This window comes from Plecotus auritus (assembly GCF_963455305.1).
Source record: "Plecotus auritus genome assembly, chromosome: 2".
NCBI classification, from domain to species: domain Eukaryota; kingdom Metazoa; phylum Chordata; class Mammalia; order Chiroptera; family Vespertilionidae; genus Plecotus; species Plecotus auritus.
In genome coordinates this window covers 1,635,941-1,650,204 of record NC_137771.1, presented here as the reverse complement: position 1 = coordinate 1,650,204, position 14,264 = coordinate 1,635,941, and the positions used below count along the sequence as shown (strand labels likewise).

At 73.4% G+C, this 14,264-nt stretch overlaps 1 protein-coding gene across 1 annotated transcript in view; it reads left to right on the top strand.

The window, feature by feature from the left end:
- The window catches only part of MEGF6 (multiple EGF like domains 6), a gene marked incomplete at both ends in the record, with an annotated part of 73,523 nt that overhangs the window by 58,418 nt on the left and 841 nt on the right, over positions 1-14,264 (top strand). The window contains 22 exon segments of the mRNA XM_080655490.1: positions 1,262-1,390; positions 1,955-2,089; positions 2,441-2,575; positions 6,221-6,346; positions 6,851-6,982; positions 7,478-7,606; positions 7,726-7,857; positions 8,462-8,590; positions 8,686-8,814; positions 9,064-9,192; positions 9,510-9,638; positions 9,934-10,062; positions 10,329-10,457; positions 10,599-10,637; positions 10,640-10,692; positions 10,809-10,935; positions 11,450-11,578; positions 12,658-12,786; positions 12,903-13,031; positions 13,268-13,396; positions 13,491-13,619; positions 14,031-14,159. Of these exon segments, the coding sequence (XP_080511616.1) occupies positions 1,262-1,390; positions 1,955-2,089; positions 2,441-2,575; positions 6,221-6,346; positions 6,851-6,982; positions 7,478-7,606; positions 7,726-7,857; positions 8,462-8,590; positions 8,686-8,814; positions 9,064-9,192; positions 9,510-9,638; positions 9,934-10,062; positions 10,329-10,457; positions 10,599-10,637; positions 10,640-10,692; positions 10,809-10,935; positions 11,450-11,578; positions 12,658-12,786; positions 12,903-13,031; positions 13,268-13,396; positions 13,491-13,619; positions 14,031-14,159 (2,685 nt within the window).

Below are 14,264 nucleotides of genomic sequence, written 5' to 3'. Positions count from 1 at the left end.
GCCAGAGGAGGTGGCTGATGTAGCGCGAACTTCCTCCTTAGCACGTGGCCGGTGGGCACAGCGGAAGCGTCCCCGGTGCCACGGGTGGCTGTGTGGGCTCTGCAGGGCAGGCGTCCGAGTCCCGGCAGCATGCAGGGCCCTGGCCCCCTGGCGGCCTTCTCAGGCCGTGTCCTCCCTGCCCCTCCTCCCTGCCCCTCCTCCCTGCCCCTCCCCCCTGCCCCTCCCCCCTGCCCCTCCTCCCTGCCCCTCCCCCTGCCCCTCCCCCCTGCCCCTCCTCCCTGCCCCTCCTCCCTGCCCCTCCTCCCTGCCCCTGCTGTCCCGTGCTGCTGGGGGCTGAGGGCCCGCGGCCTGTGAGGAGCCTGGGTGACGGGCCCTGAGCGGCCCCGGGACCCCAGGCAGGTGAGGACTCCGGTGCTTTGCTTGTGGGGCCGTGTGGCTGCCCGAGACCCGGGTCTCACGTGGGGTCCGTGGACACAGTGAGCCTGGGCAGCTGAGCTGGAGGACTCCATCGGAGAGCCTGCGGGCCGGCGTCCAGGCCCGGGGCTCCTTGGCCCGTTTGTGCCCTGGATCCGGGGCTGCATCCCCCACGGCCTTGTCTGCCCCCCTCCAGCCTCCTCGCCTTTCTAAGGACGCTTGTTGGGGTGGGCCCCTTGGTAACCCGGATGGCCCACCAGGGTCCTTGGGGATGAGGATGGGGGCACATCTTGGGGTCACCACCCAGTGTGTGCAGCCAGTGCAGTGGGCGGGGCGGGGCGGGGCGGGGCGGAGCTGCGTCGGGGAAGGGAAGCCAGAACCCTTCCCTCGCCCTGGCCGCTGCCTGGGGCTGGACCGGGCCAGGTGGGGCTGAGTGTCCTTTCCTCTGAGGTCTGCAGGCCGGGCTGGGTGACCGCGAGGGAGGCCAGAGGGCTGCGGGGACGTGGGTCGGACACGGGAGACCGGGATGAGGCCTCTGCGTGGCCACCTGTGTGCGGAGCAGCTCGTTGGCCTCTGACCCCAGCCACCGTCCAGGCCACAGACCCCAGGAGGGCAAGGCCAGCCAGGGCGTGGCCACACCTCGGGGTTCCTCTTGTGCCTGCCTCGCCCTCCTGGTGCCCTCACTCATCCCCCGGGGTCCTCCCTGTCTGGGGTGCAGGGTCCTCCGGCTGCTGGGAGCCCCACCGCCCTCCGGCCGTGCCCCGGTGCTGCGGGCTGGGCCCCTCGGGGCGCCTCCTGGGACTTGGGAGCCCTCACGAGTGGGCGCTCACGGGCCCCCGCTCCCCAGGTTGCCCACGGGGCTTCTACGGCAAGCACTGCCGGAAGAAGTGTCACTGCGCCAACCGGGGCCGCTGCCACCGCCTCTACGGGGCCTGCCTCTGCGACCCGGGGCTGTACGGCCGCTTCTGCCACCTGGGTGAGTCCCCCTGTCCCGCGTGGTCCGAGGGCCGGGGCCCGGCGCCTTCCCGCCCGCAGCAGGCGTGGGATGGCCCGTGCTCCATCCGCAGATGAGGCCGCGGGAGCTCAGCGAGCCCCGGCTGGGGTGTGAGGTCCGCCCAAGTCCCTGGGCGTAGGGCATCGGGCGGGGGGTCCCCAGCTCAGGGCTCCTGGGGGGTAGGCTCCCCTTGGCTTTGGGGTTTCCTGGTGGCACCGTGAGTCCAGGGCCCCAGTGGGGGAGCAGACCCCGGGGGGAGCAGCGGGGGCTGCGGGGACGGTGGGTGGCGATGGCGGCTTAGTCCCAGCAGCTCCGCGAAGCGCTTTGTAACTGGACTGTTCAGAGGGGAGAACGCCAGGACCCCAGAGTTTCCCAGTTGGAAGTGGGGTGACCCTGGCAAATTCCGGAACTTCACCGAGACCCTGGGTCACCCGTGCTGGGGAGGACCCTGCCGGCTCTGTGCCGGGTCCCAGGGACGCAGCCCAGCGAGGGGGGTGGGGACCGGGATGGGGAGAGGCAGAAGGCCCATCGCATCTGTGGGTGCAGCCTGCCCGCCGTGGGCCTTCGGGCCGGGCTGCTCGGAGGAGTGCCGGTGCGAGCAGCGGAACACGCGGGCCTGCGACCGGAGGGACGGCAGCTGCTCCTGCAAGGCGGGCTTCCGGGGCGCGCGGTGCCAGCACGGTGTGTGCCCGTGCCCGGTGTGGGGTGCTCCTGGGGGCGGGTGTGGGGTGCTCCTGGGGGTGAGTGTGGGGTGCTCCTGGGGGCGAGTGTGGGGTGCTCCTGGGGGTGAGTGTGGGGTGCTCCTGGGGGCGGGTGTGGGGTGCTCCTGGGGTGGGTGTGGGGTGCTCCTGGGGGCGAGTGTGGGGTGCTCCTGGGGGCGGGTGTGGGGTGCTCCTGGGGGCGGGTGTGGGGGTGCTCCTGGGGGTGAGTGTGGGGTGCTCCTGGGGGTGAGTGTGGGGTGCTCCTGGGGTTGGTGCGGGGGTGCTGCTGGGGCCGCTGAACCCCACAGCCCCTCTCTCCTCGCCCCCTCAGAGTGCGAACCTGGCTTCTTCGGGCCGGGGTGCCAGCAGGCGTGTGCCTGTCCCCTGGGCTCGGCCTGTGACCCCGTCAGCGGTGCGTGTGGGAAGCAGTGTCCAGCCGGCTTCCGGGGGGAGGACTGTGACCAAGGTGAGTGGCGGGTCCCTGAAACCTGGGGTCTGGGGGTGTCAGGTCGTTCGGTACACCTGGGCACGGCACCGAGCTGCCACCTGGGGTGCCACCTGGTGCTGCCTTTACACCCACCCGCTTGTACCTGCGAAGATGGAGGCTGCTGGGGCAGGGGCTGGGGCAGGGGCTGGGGCAGGGGCAGGGGCTGGGGCAGGGGCTGGGGCAGGGGCTGGGGCAGGGGCTGGGGCAGGGGCAGGGGCTGGGGCAGGGGCTGGGGCAGGGGCTGGGGCAGGGGCAGGGGCTGGGGCAGGGGCTGGGGCTGGGGCTGGGGCAGGGGCTGGGGCTGGGGCTGGGGCTGGGGCAGGGGCTGGGGCAGGGGCTGGGGCTGGGGCTGGGGCAGGGGCTGGGGCAGGAGCTGGGGCTGGGCTGGGGCAGGGGCTGGGGCAGGGGCAGGGGCTGGGGCAGGGGCAGGGGCTGGGGCAGGGGCTGGGGCAGGGGCAGGTGCAGGGGCTGGGGCAGGGGCTGGGGCTGGGGCAGGGGCTGGGGCTGGGGCAGGGGCTGGGGCAGGGGCTGGGGCTGGGGCAGGAGCTGGGGCTGGGGCAGGGGTTGGGGCTGGGGCAGGAGCTGGGGCTGGGGCAGGGGCTGGGGCTGGGGCAGGGGCAGGGGCTGGGGCAGGGGCTGGGGCTGGGGCAGGAGCTGGGGCTGGGGCTGGGGCAGGGGCTGGGGCAGGGGCTGGGGCAGGGGCTGGGGCTGGGGCTGGGGCTGGGGCAGGGGCTGGGGCAGGGGCAGGGGCTGGGGCAGGGGCAGGGGCTGGGGCTGGGGCTGGGGCAGGGGCTGGGGCAGGGGCCGGGGCTGGGGCAGGGGCTGGGGCAGGGGCTGGGGCTGGGGCTGGGGCAGGGGCTGGGGCTGGGGCAGGGGCTGGGGCTGGGGCAGGGGCTGGGGCTGGGGCAGGGGCAGGGGCTGGGGCTGGGGCAGGGGCCGGGGCTGGGGCAGGGGCAGGGGCTGGGGCTGGGGCAGGGGCCGGGGCTGGGGCAGGGGCCGGGGCAGGGGCTGGGGCCGGGGCAGGGGCTGGGGCCGGGGCAGGGGCCGGGGCTGGGGCAGGGGCTGGGGCAGGGGCTGGGGCTGGGGCTGGGGCAGGGGCTGGGGCTGGGGCAGGGGCTGGGGCTGGGGCAGGGGCAGGGGCTGGGGCTGGGGCAGGGGCTGGGGCAGGAGCTGGGGCTGGGCTGGGGCTGGGGCAGGGGCTGGGGCTGGGGCAGGGGCTGGGGCAGGAGCTGGGGCAGGGGCTGGGGCTGCCCAGGGCCGAGCCCAGGGAGGGCCGGTGCCTGTGCCAAACCGCTCCATCCCCCTTCCCTCCCTCCCTCCCCCCTCCCTCCCCCCACGGGAGCCGAGTGCATCTGTGCTGAAGCTGGGGTGCAGGACTCCTCCCGGGTGGCCCGAGCCAGCCAGACAGGCAGCTGCTCCTGGGCTGGGTCCCAGAGCCGAGCCTGGGCAGGCAGAGGGGGCATGGGCGCGGGCATGGGTGTGGGCAGGATGGACGCCCCCTGTGGATGCTGAGGCCGAGGCCATGGGCCCTGTCAATGGGCACAGGGCGGTGGGCGAGGCGAGAGGCCTGGACCCTTGCAGGCCGCCGCAGGTGGTGGCAGGGCCGCAGTGCGAGTGTCGGGGTGCTGCGGCCGATGGTGACAGGGCGCCGGCAGGGGGTGCCCTCCCTGGGCACACGGCACTCAGTGTCATGGCCCACCGTGTCCATGGGCCCCAGGTGGGCAGGAGCTGGGGGCCCGGGAGCCACACAGGCGGCCACTCGTGTCCTCTTGATTCCTCTCCAGCCCACCCCACTCACGCACGAGCACGCACACACACACATGCACATGCATGCACACGCACACGCACACGAGCACACATACATGCAGCTCATGCCCCGCCGCCGCGCCCTCCACTGCAGCCCCGCCCGCTCCAGCGCTGTCTGCGGGGCCTGGCGGGGCCTGGGGGGGCCCCCACCCCCCACCCCTTCCCGCGGGTTGTCTTCTTCCTTCTCTCCCTTCTTCATCATAAGCCTCCCGTGCCCCAAGGATGAGCCACAGGAAATGACACACATACTTTCACAGACACGACGGCCCTCCCGCGGTTGTGAGGTCTGGAAAGTATTACGGAGCCAAACTCGCGTCTGCCCCCAATTAGAGAGGAGACCCCGGGGCCGCGCGGGGCCACGTCAGCTGCTCCGTGGGCCTCCCCCCGCGGGGTACCTGTGTGTGCGTGTGTGTGTGTGTGTGCGTGTGCGTGTGTGTGTGTGTGCGTGTGTGTGTGTGTGCATGTGCGTGTGCGTGCACGCACTCACCAACTGTGCCTGTGCCCGTGCCCACGTGGGATGTGAGGGGGGTCCCCAGGGCCTGGGTCCTTGTGACAAGATTCCCTGGGAGGTGTCCTCTGTCCCAGAGCCCCCATCAGCCCCCTGGGACCCACCGTGTCCCAGCTCAGGCTCGTCCTAGCTGTCAGCCCAGGTGGGCGTTGTGCTCAGGGGTCTGGTTCGTGGGGAGTGTGGTGTGGGGTATGGGGTCTGGTTCATGGGGTGTGGGGTCTGGTTCATGGGGTGTGGGGTCTGGTTCATGGGGTGTGGGGCGTGGGGTCTGGTTCATGGGGTGTGGGGTCTGGTTTGTGGGGTGCAGGGTATGAGGTGTGAGGTGTGGGGTATGGGGTCTGGTTCGTGAGGTGTGGGGTGTGGGGTCTGGTTCGTGGCGTGTGGGGTCTGGTTCATGGGGTGTGGGGTGTGGGATCTGGTTCATGGGGTGTGGGGTCTGGTTTGTGGGGTGCAGGGTATGAGGTGTGAGGTGTGGGGTATGGGGTCTGGTTCGTGAGGTGTGGGGTGTGGGGTCTGGTTCGTGGCGTGTGGGGTCTGGTTCATGGGGTGTGGGGTGTGGGGTCTGGTTCATGGGGTGTGGGGTCTGGTTCGTGGGTTGCAGGGTATGAGGTGTGAGGTGTGGGGTATGGGGTCTGGTTCATGGGGTGTGGGGTATGGGGTCTGGTTCGTGGGGTGCGGGGTGTGGATGTGGGGTGTGGGGTCTGGTTCTTGGAGTGTGGGGTGTGGGGTCTGGTTCATGGGGTGTGGGGTGTGGGGTCTGGTTCGTGGGGTGCGGGGTGTGGGATATGGCCTTCCCAGGCCTGGAGGACGTCCTCCCGCCGCAGGGGGCAGCTCCCACCAGCCCGGGCAGGTGTGGGGTGCACAGGGCTCTGCACAGGGTGGGGTGGGGGTCAAGGTGCCCGCTCTTTCCTGAGGCCCTGCTGCAGCCCAGCCCCCGGCCATTGCTGCCCAGCACCCTCTCCCTCCCCGGGGGTCGGGGGGACTGTGAGGGCCGTGGCACGGGGTCCAGGGATCCAGGGGCTGGAGGGAGGGCAGAGCCAGCCCACCACCTGCTCCTGGCCCCTCTGCAGGGTTCTGGATGCCCCCTCAACCCTCTGGCAGCCCCACCCCCAGGCCCTGAAGCTGGGCCTGCCGGCGCACACCCCTCCCGCTGCTCCAGGTCCCTGTCCCCTGCCCACTCCTGTGACCACCCGGGGCCCCCGCTGTGCCCAGCAGCCCCGCTGGGCCAGGGGGCAGGTGCTAGGGGTGGGGCCCGAGGGGAGACGGGCGGATCTACGTGGGGGTGGCTGAGGCCCTTCCTCCCCCCACAGACTGCCCGGCGGGGACATTTGGCGTGAACTGCTCAGGATCCTGCTTGTGTGGGGGGGCCCCCTGTGATAGGGTCACGGGGCAGTGCCTGTGCCCCCCGGGGCGGACGGGCGATGACTGTGGGGCAGGTGAGTGGCAGGCGCGTCTGTGGTTCCCTCGCTCCCTGGGCTGGACCGCTCGGGGGGCCCCCGCCCCAGGCCGTGTTCGCAGACCCCAGCCCCGGGCTACGCTCGGGGAGCCCTGACCCCAGGCCCGCCCAGAGGCTGTGGGAGCCGGTGCTGGGCCACCCTGCGTCCGGGGGTCGGGTCCGTCCTGCCCTGAAGGCTGTGCCAGCGGAGGGGCCCCCGGACCCCCGGCCCTCGGGGGAGCTCAGCCAGCAGAGCCCGGCCCTCCCCAGGGGCTGTGGTCCGCCCTCCAGGCTGCTGTTCATGCCTGGGGGTCTCCTGGCCTTGGACGCCCTGCGTCCTGCGGAGCCGCCCTGCGGCGGGGGCTTCCTTGGGTGATGGCACCCCGCAGTCTGCACCCTGCAGCCTAGGAGGGGCCGGGAGTCCCCCTCCTGTGCACGTTTGGGGTGTGGTGCTGAGCCCGGGAGACTGACGCGCCATGGGGGGTGGGTGGTTCACGGGGGCTAGACTGTCCCGAGGGCCGCTGGGGGCTCGGCTGCCAGGAGATCTGTCCGGCGTGTGAGCACGGCGCTGCCTGCGATCCCGAGACCGGAGCCTGCCGGTGCCGCCCCGGCTACACGGGCAGCCGCTGCCAGGATGGTGAGTGCCCTGCCGCCCTCAGCCCCGCCCGAGACCCGCGGCCCCCACCGTTCACCCTCCCCAACGCCCTCAGCCCCACCCCAGACCCGCGGCCCCCACCGCTCACCCTCCCCGCCCCCCTCAGCCCCACCCGAGACCCTCGGCCCCACCCGAGACCCTCGGCCCCCACCGCTCACCCTCCCCGCCGCCCTCAGCCCCACCTGAGACCCTTGGCCCCCACCGCTCACCCTCCCCGCCGCCCTCAGCCCCACCTGAGACCCTTGGCCCCCACCGCTCACCCCGCCGCCCTCAGCCCCACCCGAGACCCGCAGCCCCCACCGCTCACCCTCCCCGCCGCCCTCAGCCCCACCCGAGACCCGCGGCCCCCACCGCTCACCCTCCCAACGCCCTCAGCCCCACCCGAGACCCGCAGCCCCCACCGCTCACCCTCCCCGCCGCCCTCAGCCCCACCCGAGACCCGCGGCCCCCACCGCTCACCCTCCCCGCCGCCCTCAGCGTGCCCCGCAGGCTGGTTTGGGCCCGGCTGCCGCATGAGGTGCTCCTGTGCCAACGATGGGCACTGCCACCCGGCGACGGGCCATTGCAGCTGTGCCCCTGGGTGGACCGGCCTCAGCTGCCAGAGAGGTAGGCGGCCCCTGCCTGGCACCCCTCCCCTGGAGGCCGCCCCAGGCCCCCAGCCATGCCCCCCCCCCGCCGGGTGCCCGCGGGCTCCGCCGGCCCCTGGTGACTGGGCTCCGTTGCAGCCTGTGACAGCGGCCACTGGGGCCCTGACTGCAGCCACGCCTGCAACTGCAGTGCCGGCCGCGGGAGCTGTGACGCCGTCAGCGGGCTGTGCCTGTGCGAGGCCGGCTACCGGGGCCCGCGGTGCGAGCAGCGTGAGTGCGGCCCCCCGAGGCTGTCGGTGTGCACGTGCACCCCATGTACACACACCCGCACACATGCACAGGCATGCACACCGTGTACCAGATGCACACATGCAAGTGTTGGGGAACCTGGCCCTGCCCGTGTGCCCCCAGGCCAGCAGGGGGTCTACTCCCCTGAACTCACCAGCTCCCTTCCCAGCCCGAGCCCCTCCCTCCCGCCACCAGGGCCCAGCAGCAGGCTCCCTGGGGCAGCAGCAGGGAGCCGAGGCGCCTCTCAGCGCAGGGGCACCTGCGGGGGAGGGGGGGGAGCGTGGCTGCTAAGAACCACGGGTTTTGCCTTTCGGCGCCTGCCCCTGGGGCTGCGGTGGTGGCGGTGAGCGGGGCCTGGGGCAGGTCCTCCTACAAGTAGCCCCAGAGGCCTCACCTGGGGCTCAGGCCCTGCCTGGGCAGGGGAGGGGCAGGGGCATGGGGTGAGTCAGTGCCCCTGGGGCAGGGAGGGGCTTCTCCGTCAGCCAGCCCCGAACCCATAGTCCCGGGCCGTGGGGATGGCGGAGGCCCAGGCAGGACGGGGGCTCACTGTCACCCCAGCTGATGGCGGGCGGGCTCTGTCTCTCAGGGTGTTCCCCGGGCCACTTCGGGCCGGGCTGTGGGCGGCGCTGCCAGTGTGAGCACGGGGGCGCCTGTGACCACGTCAGTGGGGCCTGCACCTGCCCCGCAGGCTGGAGGGGAACCTTCTGTGAGCGAGGTGAGCAGGGCGGGGCCGGGGCGGGGCCGGGGCGGCCAGGTGTGTGGTTGGGCCTGGTGACCTGGCCGTCTCCCCCTCACCGCCCACTCCCGCAGCCTGTCCGGCCGGCTTCTTCGGACTGGACTGCCGCCACGCCTGTGACTGCACGGCCGGGGCGCCGTGCGACGCTGTGAGCGGTGCCTGCCTCTGCCCTGCTGGCCGCCAGGGCCCGCGCTGCGCCCAGAGTGCGTGAGGCCTGGCAGCCTGGGGTGCTACCGGGGAGGGGGGGCGGGGAGGGCGGTCTCTGTGCCAGACTTGCTCCCAGGGCCTGGCCTGGCTGTCCGGAGCTGCCAAGTGGCCACCCCGGGCACACGGCTTCCCCGCGAAGACCAGCATGTGGGCCTCTGTTTGTGGGCCCCCTGAGGGATGCCCAGGCCAGCGAGGGGCGCAGGGGCGCAGCTGCTCCTCCCGGCCCTGACCGCCCTCTCCTGCAGCCTGCCCGGCCCTCACCTACGGGCACAACTGCAGCCAGGCCTGCTCCTGCTTCAACGGGGCCTCCTGCGACCCAGTGCAGGGGCAGTGCCGCTGCGGCCCTGGCTGGACGGGTCCCAGCTGCCTGCAGGGTAAGTCGGGTCTGCGTTGTGCTCCCTGCTCCGGGGTGGGTGCCAGGCTCACCTGAGTGGCGGCCGGGGTGGCTGGGCCCCGGCACCTGGGGGAACGAGGGAAGGAAGGAGCCGCTCAGGACCCAGGGCCACGCCCCGCAGCGCTGAGCTCCCACAGCTGGTTGGAGGGCATGGGGGGTGGGGGGCCGGTTGTCCCAGGAACAGTGGTGGGCGAGGTCCCTGCCCCGATCTGTGGCGGGCTCTGGCTGGGCCTCCTGGGGGGAGGGGGCCGCCCTGAGGCCTGGCTGTGGGTGCTGCACGGGCTGCCCTCTCCCCAGCCTGCCCCTCGGGCCTGTTCGGCGAGAACTGCCAGCACGCCTGCCTCTGCCGGAACGGGGGCACCTGCGACCCTGTCTCGGGCAACTGCACCTGCGCGGAGGGCTGGGCCGGCCGGGCCTGCGAGCAGGGTGAGCCCCGGGGGGGGGGGGGCAGAGGAGGGACGAGGGGCCCTGGGCTCGGTGGGAGCCTGGGCTGGCACCCCCAAGGGCCCCTGTGCAGCCCCCGCCCTCTGTGGCCAAAGCTCCCTGCCTGGGGTGGGGCAGCATCTGGTGTGTGGCCTGGGCCTGCAGTGTGACCAGCTCGCACCTCTCCTTCCTGGGGACGGGGATCTGAGGCTCCGGGTGCAGAGGCATGGGGCTGGGGGAGCGGGGGGGTCATAGCCCTGCCCCCGGAGGCGGGCCCTCACCTGTGCTCGCCCGGCAGAGTGCCTCCCTGGGCGCTTCGGAGCCGGGTGCCAGCGCGGCTGCGGATGCCTCCACGGCGGCCTCTGTGACCCGCACACCGGCGGCTGCCTCTGCCCCGCGGGCTGGACGGGGGACACGTGTCAGAGCCGTAAGTGGGGTGGGCTGGGGCCGGCGCAGGGAGGCGGGCAGCGTCCTGTAGGGCGGGGCTGCGTCCGAGCTGCCCTACCCCGGGGCCCAGCCCTGCGCTGTCACCCTGCACCGGGGCCTGCCTCTGCCCCCCGGGATGGAGGGGCTCGCGCCGTGACAGTGGTGAGCCCCCGGCCCTGCCAGCACCAGGGGGTGGTCTGTCACCCGTGAGCCCTCCAGGCCAGTGCTGGCCCTGGGCTCCCCACCCCAGCCCGTGCCTCCCTGCAGCCTGCCCGCACGGATGGTTCGGAGAGGCCTGTGCCCTGCGCTGCCAGTGCCCGCCGGACGCCGCCTGCCACCACGTCAACGGGGCGTGCCGCTGTCCCCCGGGCGCCACCGGGCCTGGCTGTGAGCAGAGTAGGTGACCGAGGGGGTGGGCCTGGGTGGTGGGTGGCTCGGTCCCTCCTGAAGCTCGGGCCACGTGTCCCCCTGAGCCGGGCCCCAAAATCTCGTGCCAAGAGGGGCCACGGGGTGACGGGGTGGATGTCTGCTCCCCAGCCTGCCCTCCCGGCACCTTCGGGGAGAACCAGACCTGCCACCGGCCTCCGGGGCCTGCGTGTGCGCCCACCACGGGCCCGGCTGCCGGCAGCGAGTCCTGGGCCTGAGCTGGGCCGGGGGCTGGCAGGGGTGGAGGCAGGGACGCGGGGGCTCTGCTGCGGGAGACCCAGCCCCTCGCCCCTGGCAGCCGCCCCCCACCCCCCTGCAGGATGCCCCGACGGGCGCTTCGGGTCCGGCTGTGAGCACCTGTGCGGATGTCTGCGTGGCGGCTCCTGCGATGCGGCCACGGGCACCTGCCGCTGCCCCCCGGGGGTCCTGGGGCCCGACTGCAGCCTCAGTGAGTGGCAGGGCGAGGCGGGGGCTCCTTCTGAGCTTCGGTGGGCGGGGCCCCCCAGTCTGCAGGGAGGACAGCGCCCTGCCCACCTGCCTCCCTGGCCCTCCCCTCAGCCCCGGGCTGGGGGAGCTGGGGTGTCCCTGCAGGCTGTGTGCTGTGCCCCCCTCCCCGTCTTGCCACCAGGGTGGTGCTCCGCGTGCAGAGGCCAGCGGGCATCCTGCCAAGAACAGGGCCTTCCCCTCAGTCACGCGGGGACTTTCCACCCGTCTGGGGTGCCGTCTGGGGTGCCTGCTGGCTGGGGGGGGGGCAGTGAGTCACTGTTGCTGCGGAGCAGGCTGGGCCCCTGCGGCACCTTCAGGGCTGGGAGGTGCCGAGCCAGATTGGGGGGCAGGGGAGCAGGGAGCAGGGAGTCTGCTCTGTCTGGGCCGCCCGTGGATGGAGACTCCGCCCTGCCCCGTCCCCACGCGGTGGAGCGAAGGGCGTCAGCCGGGGGCGCCCCTCCCCTTTCCTCCCGCAGCCTGTCCACAAGGCCGATTTGGCGCTGGCTGCACCCAGGTCTGCAGGTGTGGGCCGGGGGCGACCTGCAACCCTGCGACTGGCACCTGCTTCTGCCCCCCAGGGAGGACCGGCGCCCACTGCGAGCTCGGTGAGTGCCCTCGCCTGCGGCCGGGGTGCCCAGGGGTCACTGGACAGCCCCAGGGTGGAGCTGGCGGTCCCTGGCACGTTCACACCTGTGGCCTCTGTAGAACCCCGCCTCCCGCCCAGTGCCCCACGGGTCAGCGGGCCGCCCGACACCACCCTAGGCCTTCCCTCGACCCTGGCCTGGCTCAGGCCACCAGGTTCCCGGTCCACGTGCTGTGTCCAGTGGGGGCGGAGCAGGGTGTCTGGTCCCGTAGCCGGAGGGCCAGGTGGCTGTGGAGCCTGAGGAGGGAGCAGACTCCTGCCGACGTGCCCTGGGAGTGGGGTCCCTGGGAGTGGGTCCCCTGGGAGTGGGGTCCCTGGGAGTGGGGTCCCTGGGAGTGGGGTCCCTGGGAGTGGGTCCCCTGGGAGTGGGGTTCCTGGGAGTGGGGTCCCTGGGAGTGGGTCCCCTGGGAGTGGGGTTCCTGGGAGTGGGGTCCCTGGGAGTGGGGTCCCCTGGGAGTGGGTCCCCTGGGAGTGGAGTCCCCGGTGCTTTCTGCAGGCCCAGGGCTGGGCCCCGGGAGAGGGTGGCCTGGAGCTCAGGCCTTGGTGGAGAAATGGGGTGGCCCTGGGGACAATCGTGGGGCTCACACCCTCAATGGCATGCAGGTCCCATGGCCATGCCCACAGCCCCTGGCAGGCCTGAGCCCCTGCCACCCTCTGGTCTTCAGAGGGGCTGGTGCCCCCCTAGTTCTCAGCCGGTGGCGGCAGAGGGTCAGCAGCCCCAGACCTGGCTGCAGCCGGGCCTCGTCCTCACCCCCCGAGAAGCAGGGCAGCCGCGGGCCAATCTGATGAGGAGCAGAGGGCCGCCGCCTCCCGGAAGGCTCCCCTGACCCTACGTCCCTTCCCCGGAGTGACCTCAGCTCTGGATCGGGATGGCCGGAGGGGCAGGACACGATTGGGGTCCCTCCCCCACACGTGTGCCCTGTGCCGGCTGGGCCTGAGGGGTCCTGGGAGATGGTTGAATGGACGTCGGGCTGGAGGGGACGGTCCCCAGCGTGTCCGGCCTGGGCCGGAGCTCCAGCGGCGTCCCACCTCTGTCTCTAGAGTGTCCCCAGCACCGGTTTGGCGCGAGCTGCGAGCACCAGTGCGCCTGCCGGCACGGCGGCCTATGCCACCCCGCCAGCGGCAACTGCTCCTGCGGCCTGGGCTGGACGGGCCCGCACTGCGAGCTGGGTGAGTGCCGGGCGGCCGGGCGGGGGCCCCGTGCGGGCTGAGTCGGGCCAGTGCCCGAGGGGCCGGCCCGCGGCCCCCGCGCTGCCTGGCAGGGGCCGACCTGCCGCCCTCCGCAGCCTGCCCCGCGGGGCGCTACGGCGCTGCCTGCCGCCTGGAGTGCTCCTGCCTCAACAACGGCACCTGCGAGCCCACCACGGGCGCCTGCCGCTGCGGCCCCGGCTTCTACGGCCAGGCCTGCGAGCACCGTGAGTGCGGGGCCCTGGCCTGGCACCCCTCCCTCCTGCGTGGGGATGTGGGCTCACCTGGGCTCGGGGGGGCCTAGGAGACTGGGGTCATATCGGAGCCCATGAACTCCCCCCCGAGCCCAGTGTGTGGGGGCGGGGGGGGACTCGGTGGGGAGCAGGGGGAGCCCAGACCCCGGAACCCCGTCCTTTGCTCACTCGGGTAAACTGAGGCACGTCTCTCACCCGGTCTCCCCCAGCCTGTCCCCCTGGTTTCTACGGGCGTGGCTGCCAGGGGGTGTGCCGGTGCCAGCACGGAGCCCCCTGCCACGCCGTCAGCGGCCAGTGTCTGTGCCCCGCGGGCTTTCATGGCCAGTCCTGCGAGAAGGGTGAGTGCCCCCGCCGCACCCCCTGCCTGCCCGTGGGGCGTGGGAAGGAGGAGGAGGAGAGCTGAGTCTGTGCCCCCGCCCCCGCCCCCGCCAGGGTGTGAGCCGGGCTCGTTCGGAGAGGCCTGCGGTCAGCAGTGCGACTGTGAGGGTGGGGCCCCCTGTGACCCTGTCACCGGCCACTGCCTCTGCCCCCCAGGGCGCACGGGGGCCACCTGTGACCTCGGTGAGTCTGCAGTCCCTCCGGTGGGGGCACAGGTACGGCTTCCGGACCCTGACCTCGGTCGGCCCCGCCTGTGCCGTGTGGTGGGCCCCTTCTGCTCCAGCTCCCGCAGGGTCAGCTGTCAGGGCCACCCCGTCCTCAGGCCACCTGCGGGCTTCCGGGTGACCTGTGCCCCAGGGAGGTGGGAGGAGACCCTGACCTGCCCCCACGGCCGGGATAGGAAGGCCACCCTCTTTGTGGTCTCGCTGTGGGGTGCATCGTGACCGCCAGGCCCCCCCCCGGACAGGGAAGGACCTGGGGCTGTGGGTCTGGACAGGTGCTGGTACCCACAGGCCCCTGCAGGACCCCACGCAGAGGGCGGCCGGGCCGGGTGGCAGGTGGCTCCCTGGCTCAGCTCCCCGCCTCCCCCCGCAGACTGCAGAGCCGGCTTCTTCGGGCCCGGCTGTGCCCTGCGCTGTGACTGCGGGGGAGGGGCCGACTGCGACCCTGTCAGCGGCCGGTGTCACTGCGTGGACGGCTACACGGGGCCCACCTGCCGCCAAGGTGAGCCGGGCTCTTGGGGAGAGAGGACGGGGACCCTGTGCCCCGGCCCCACCCCGGCCCAGGCCCGCCCCTGCCCCCCACCACGTGCAGTGCTGACCCGTCCTG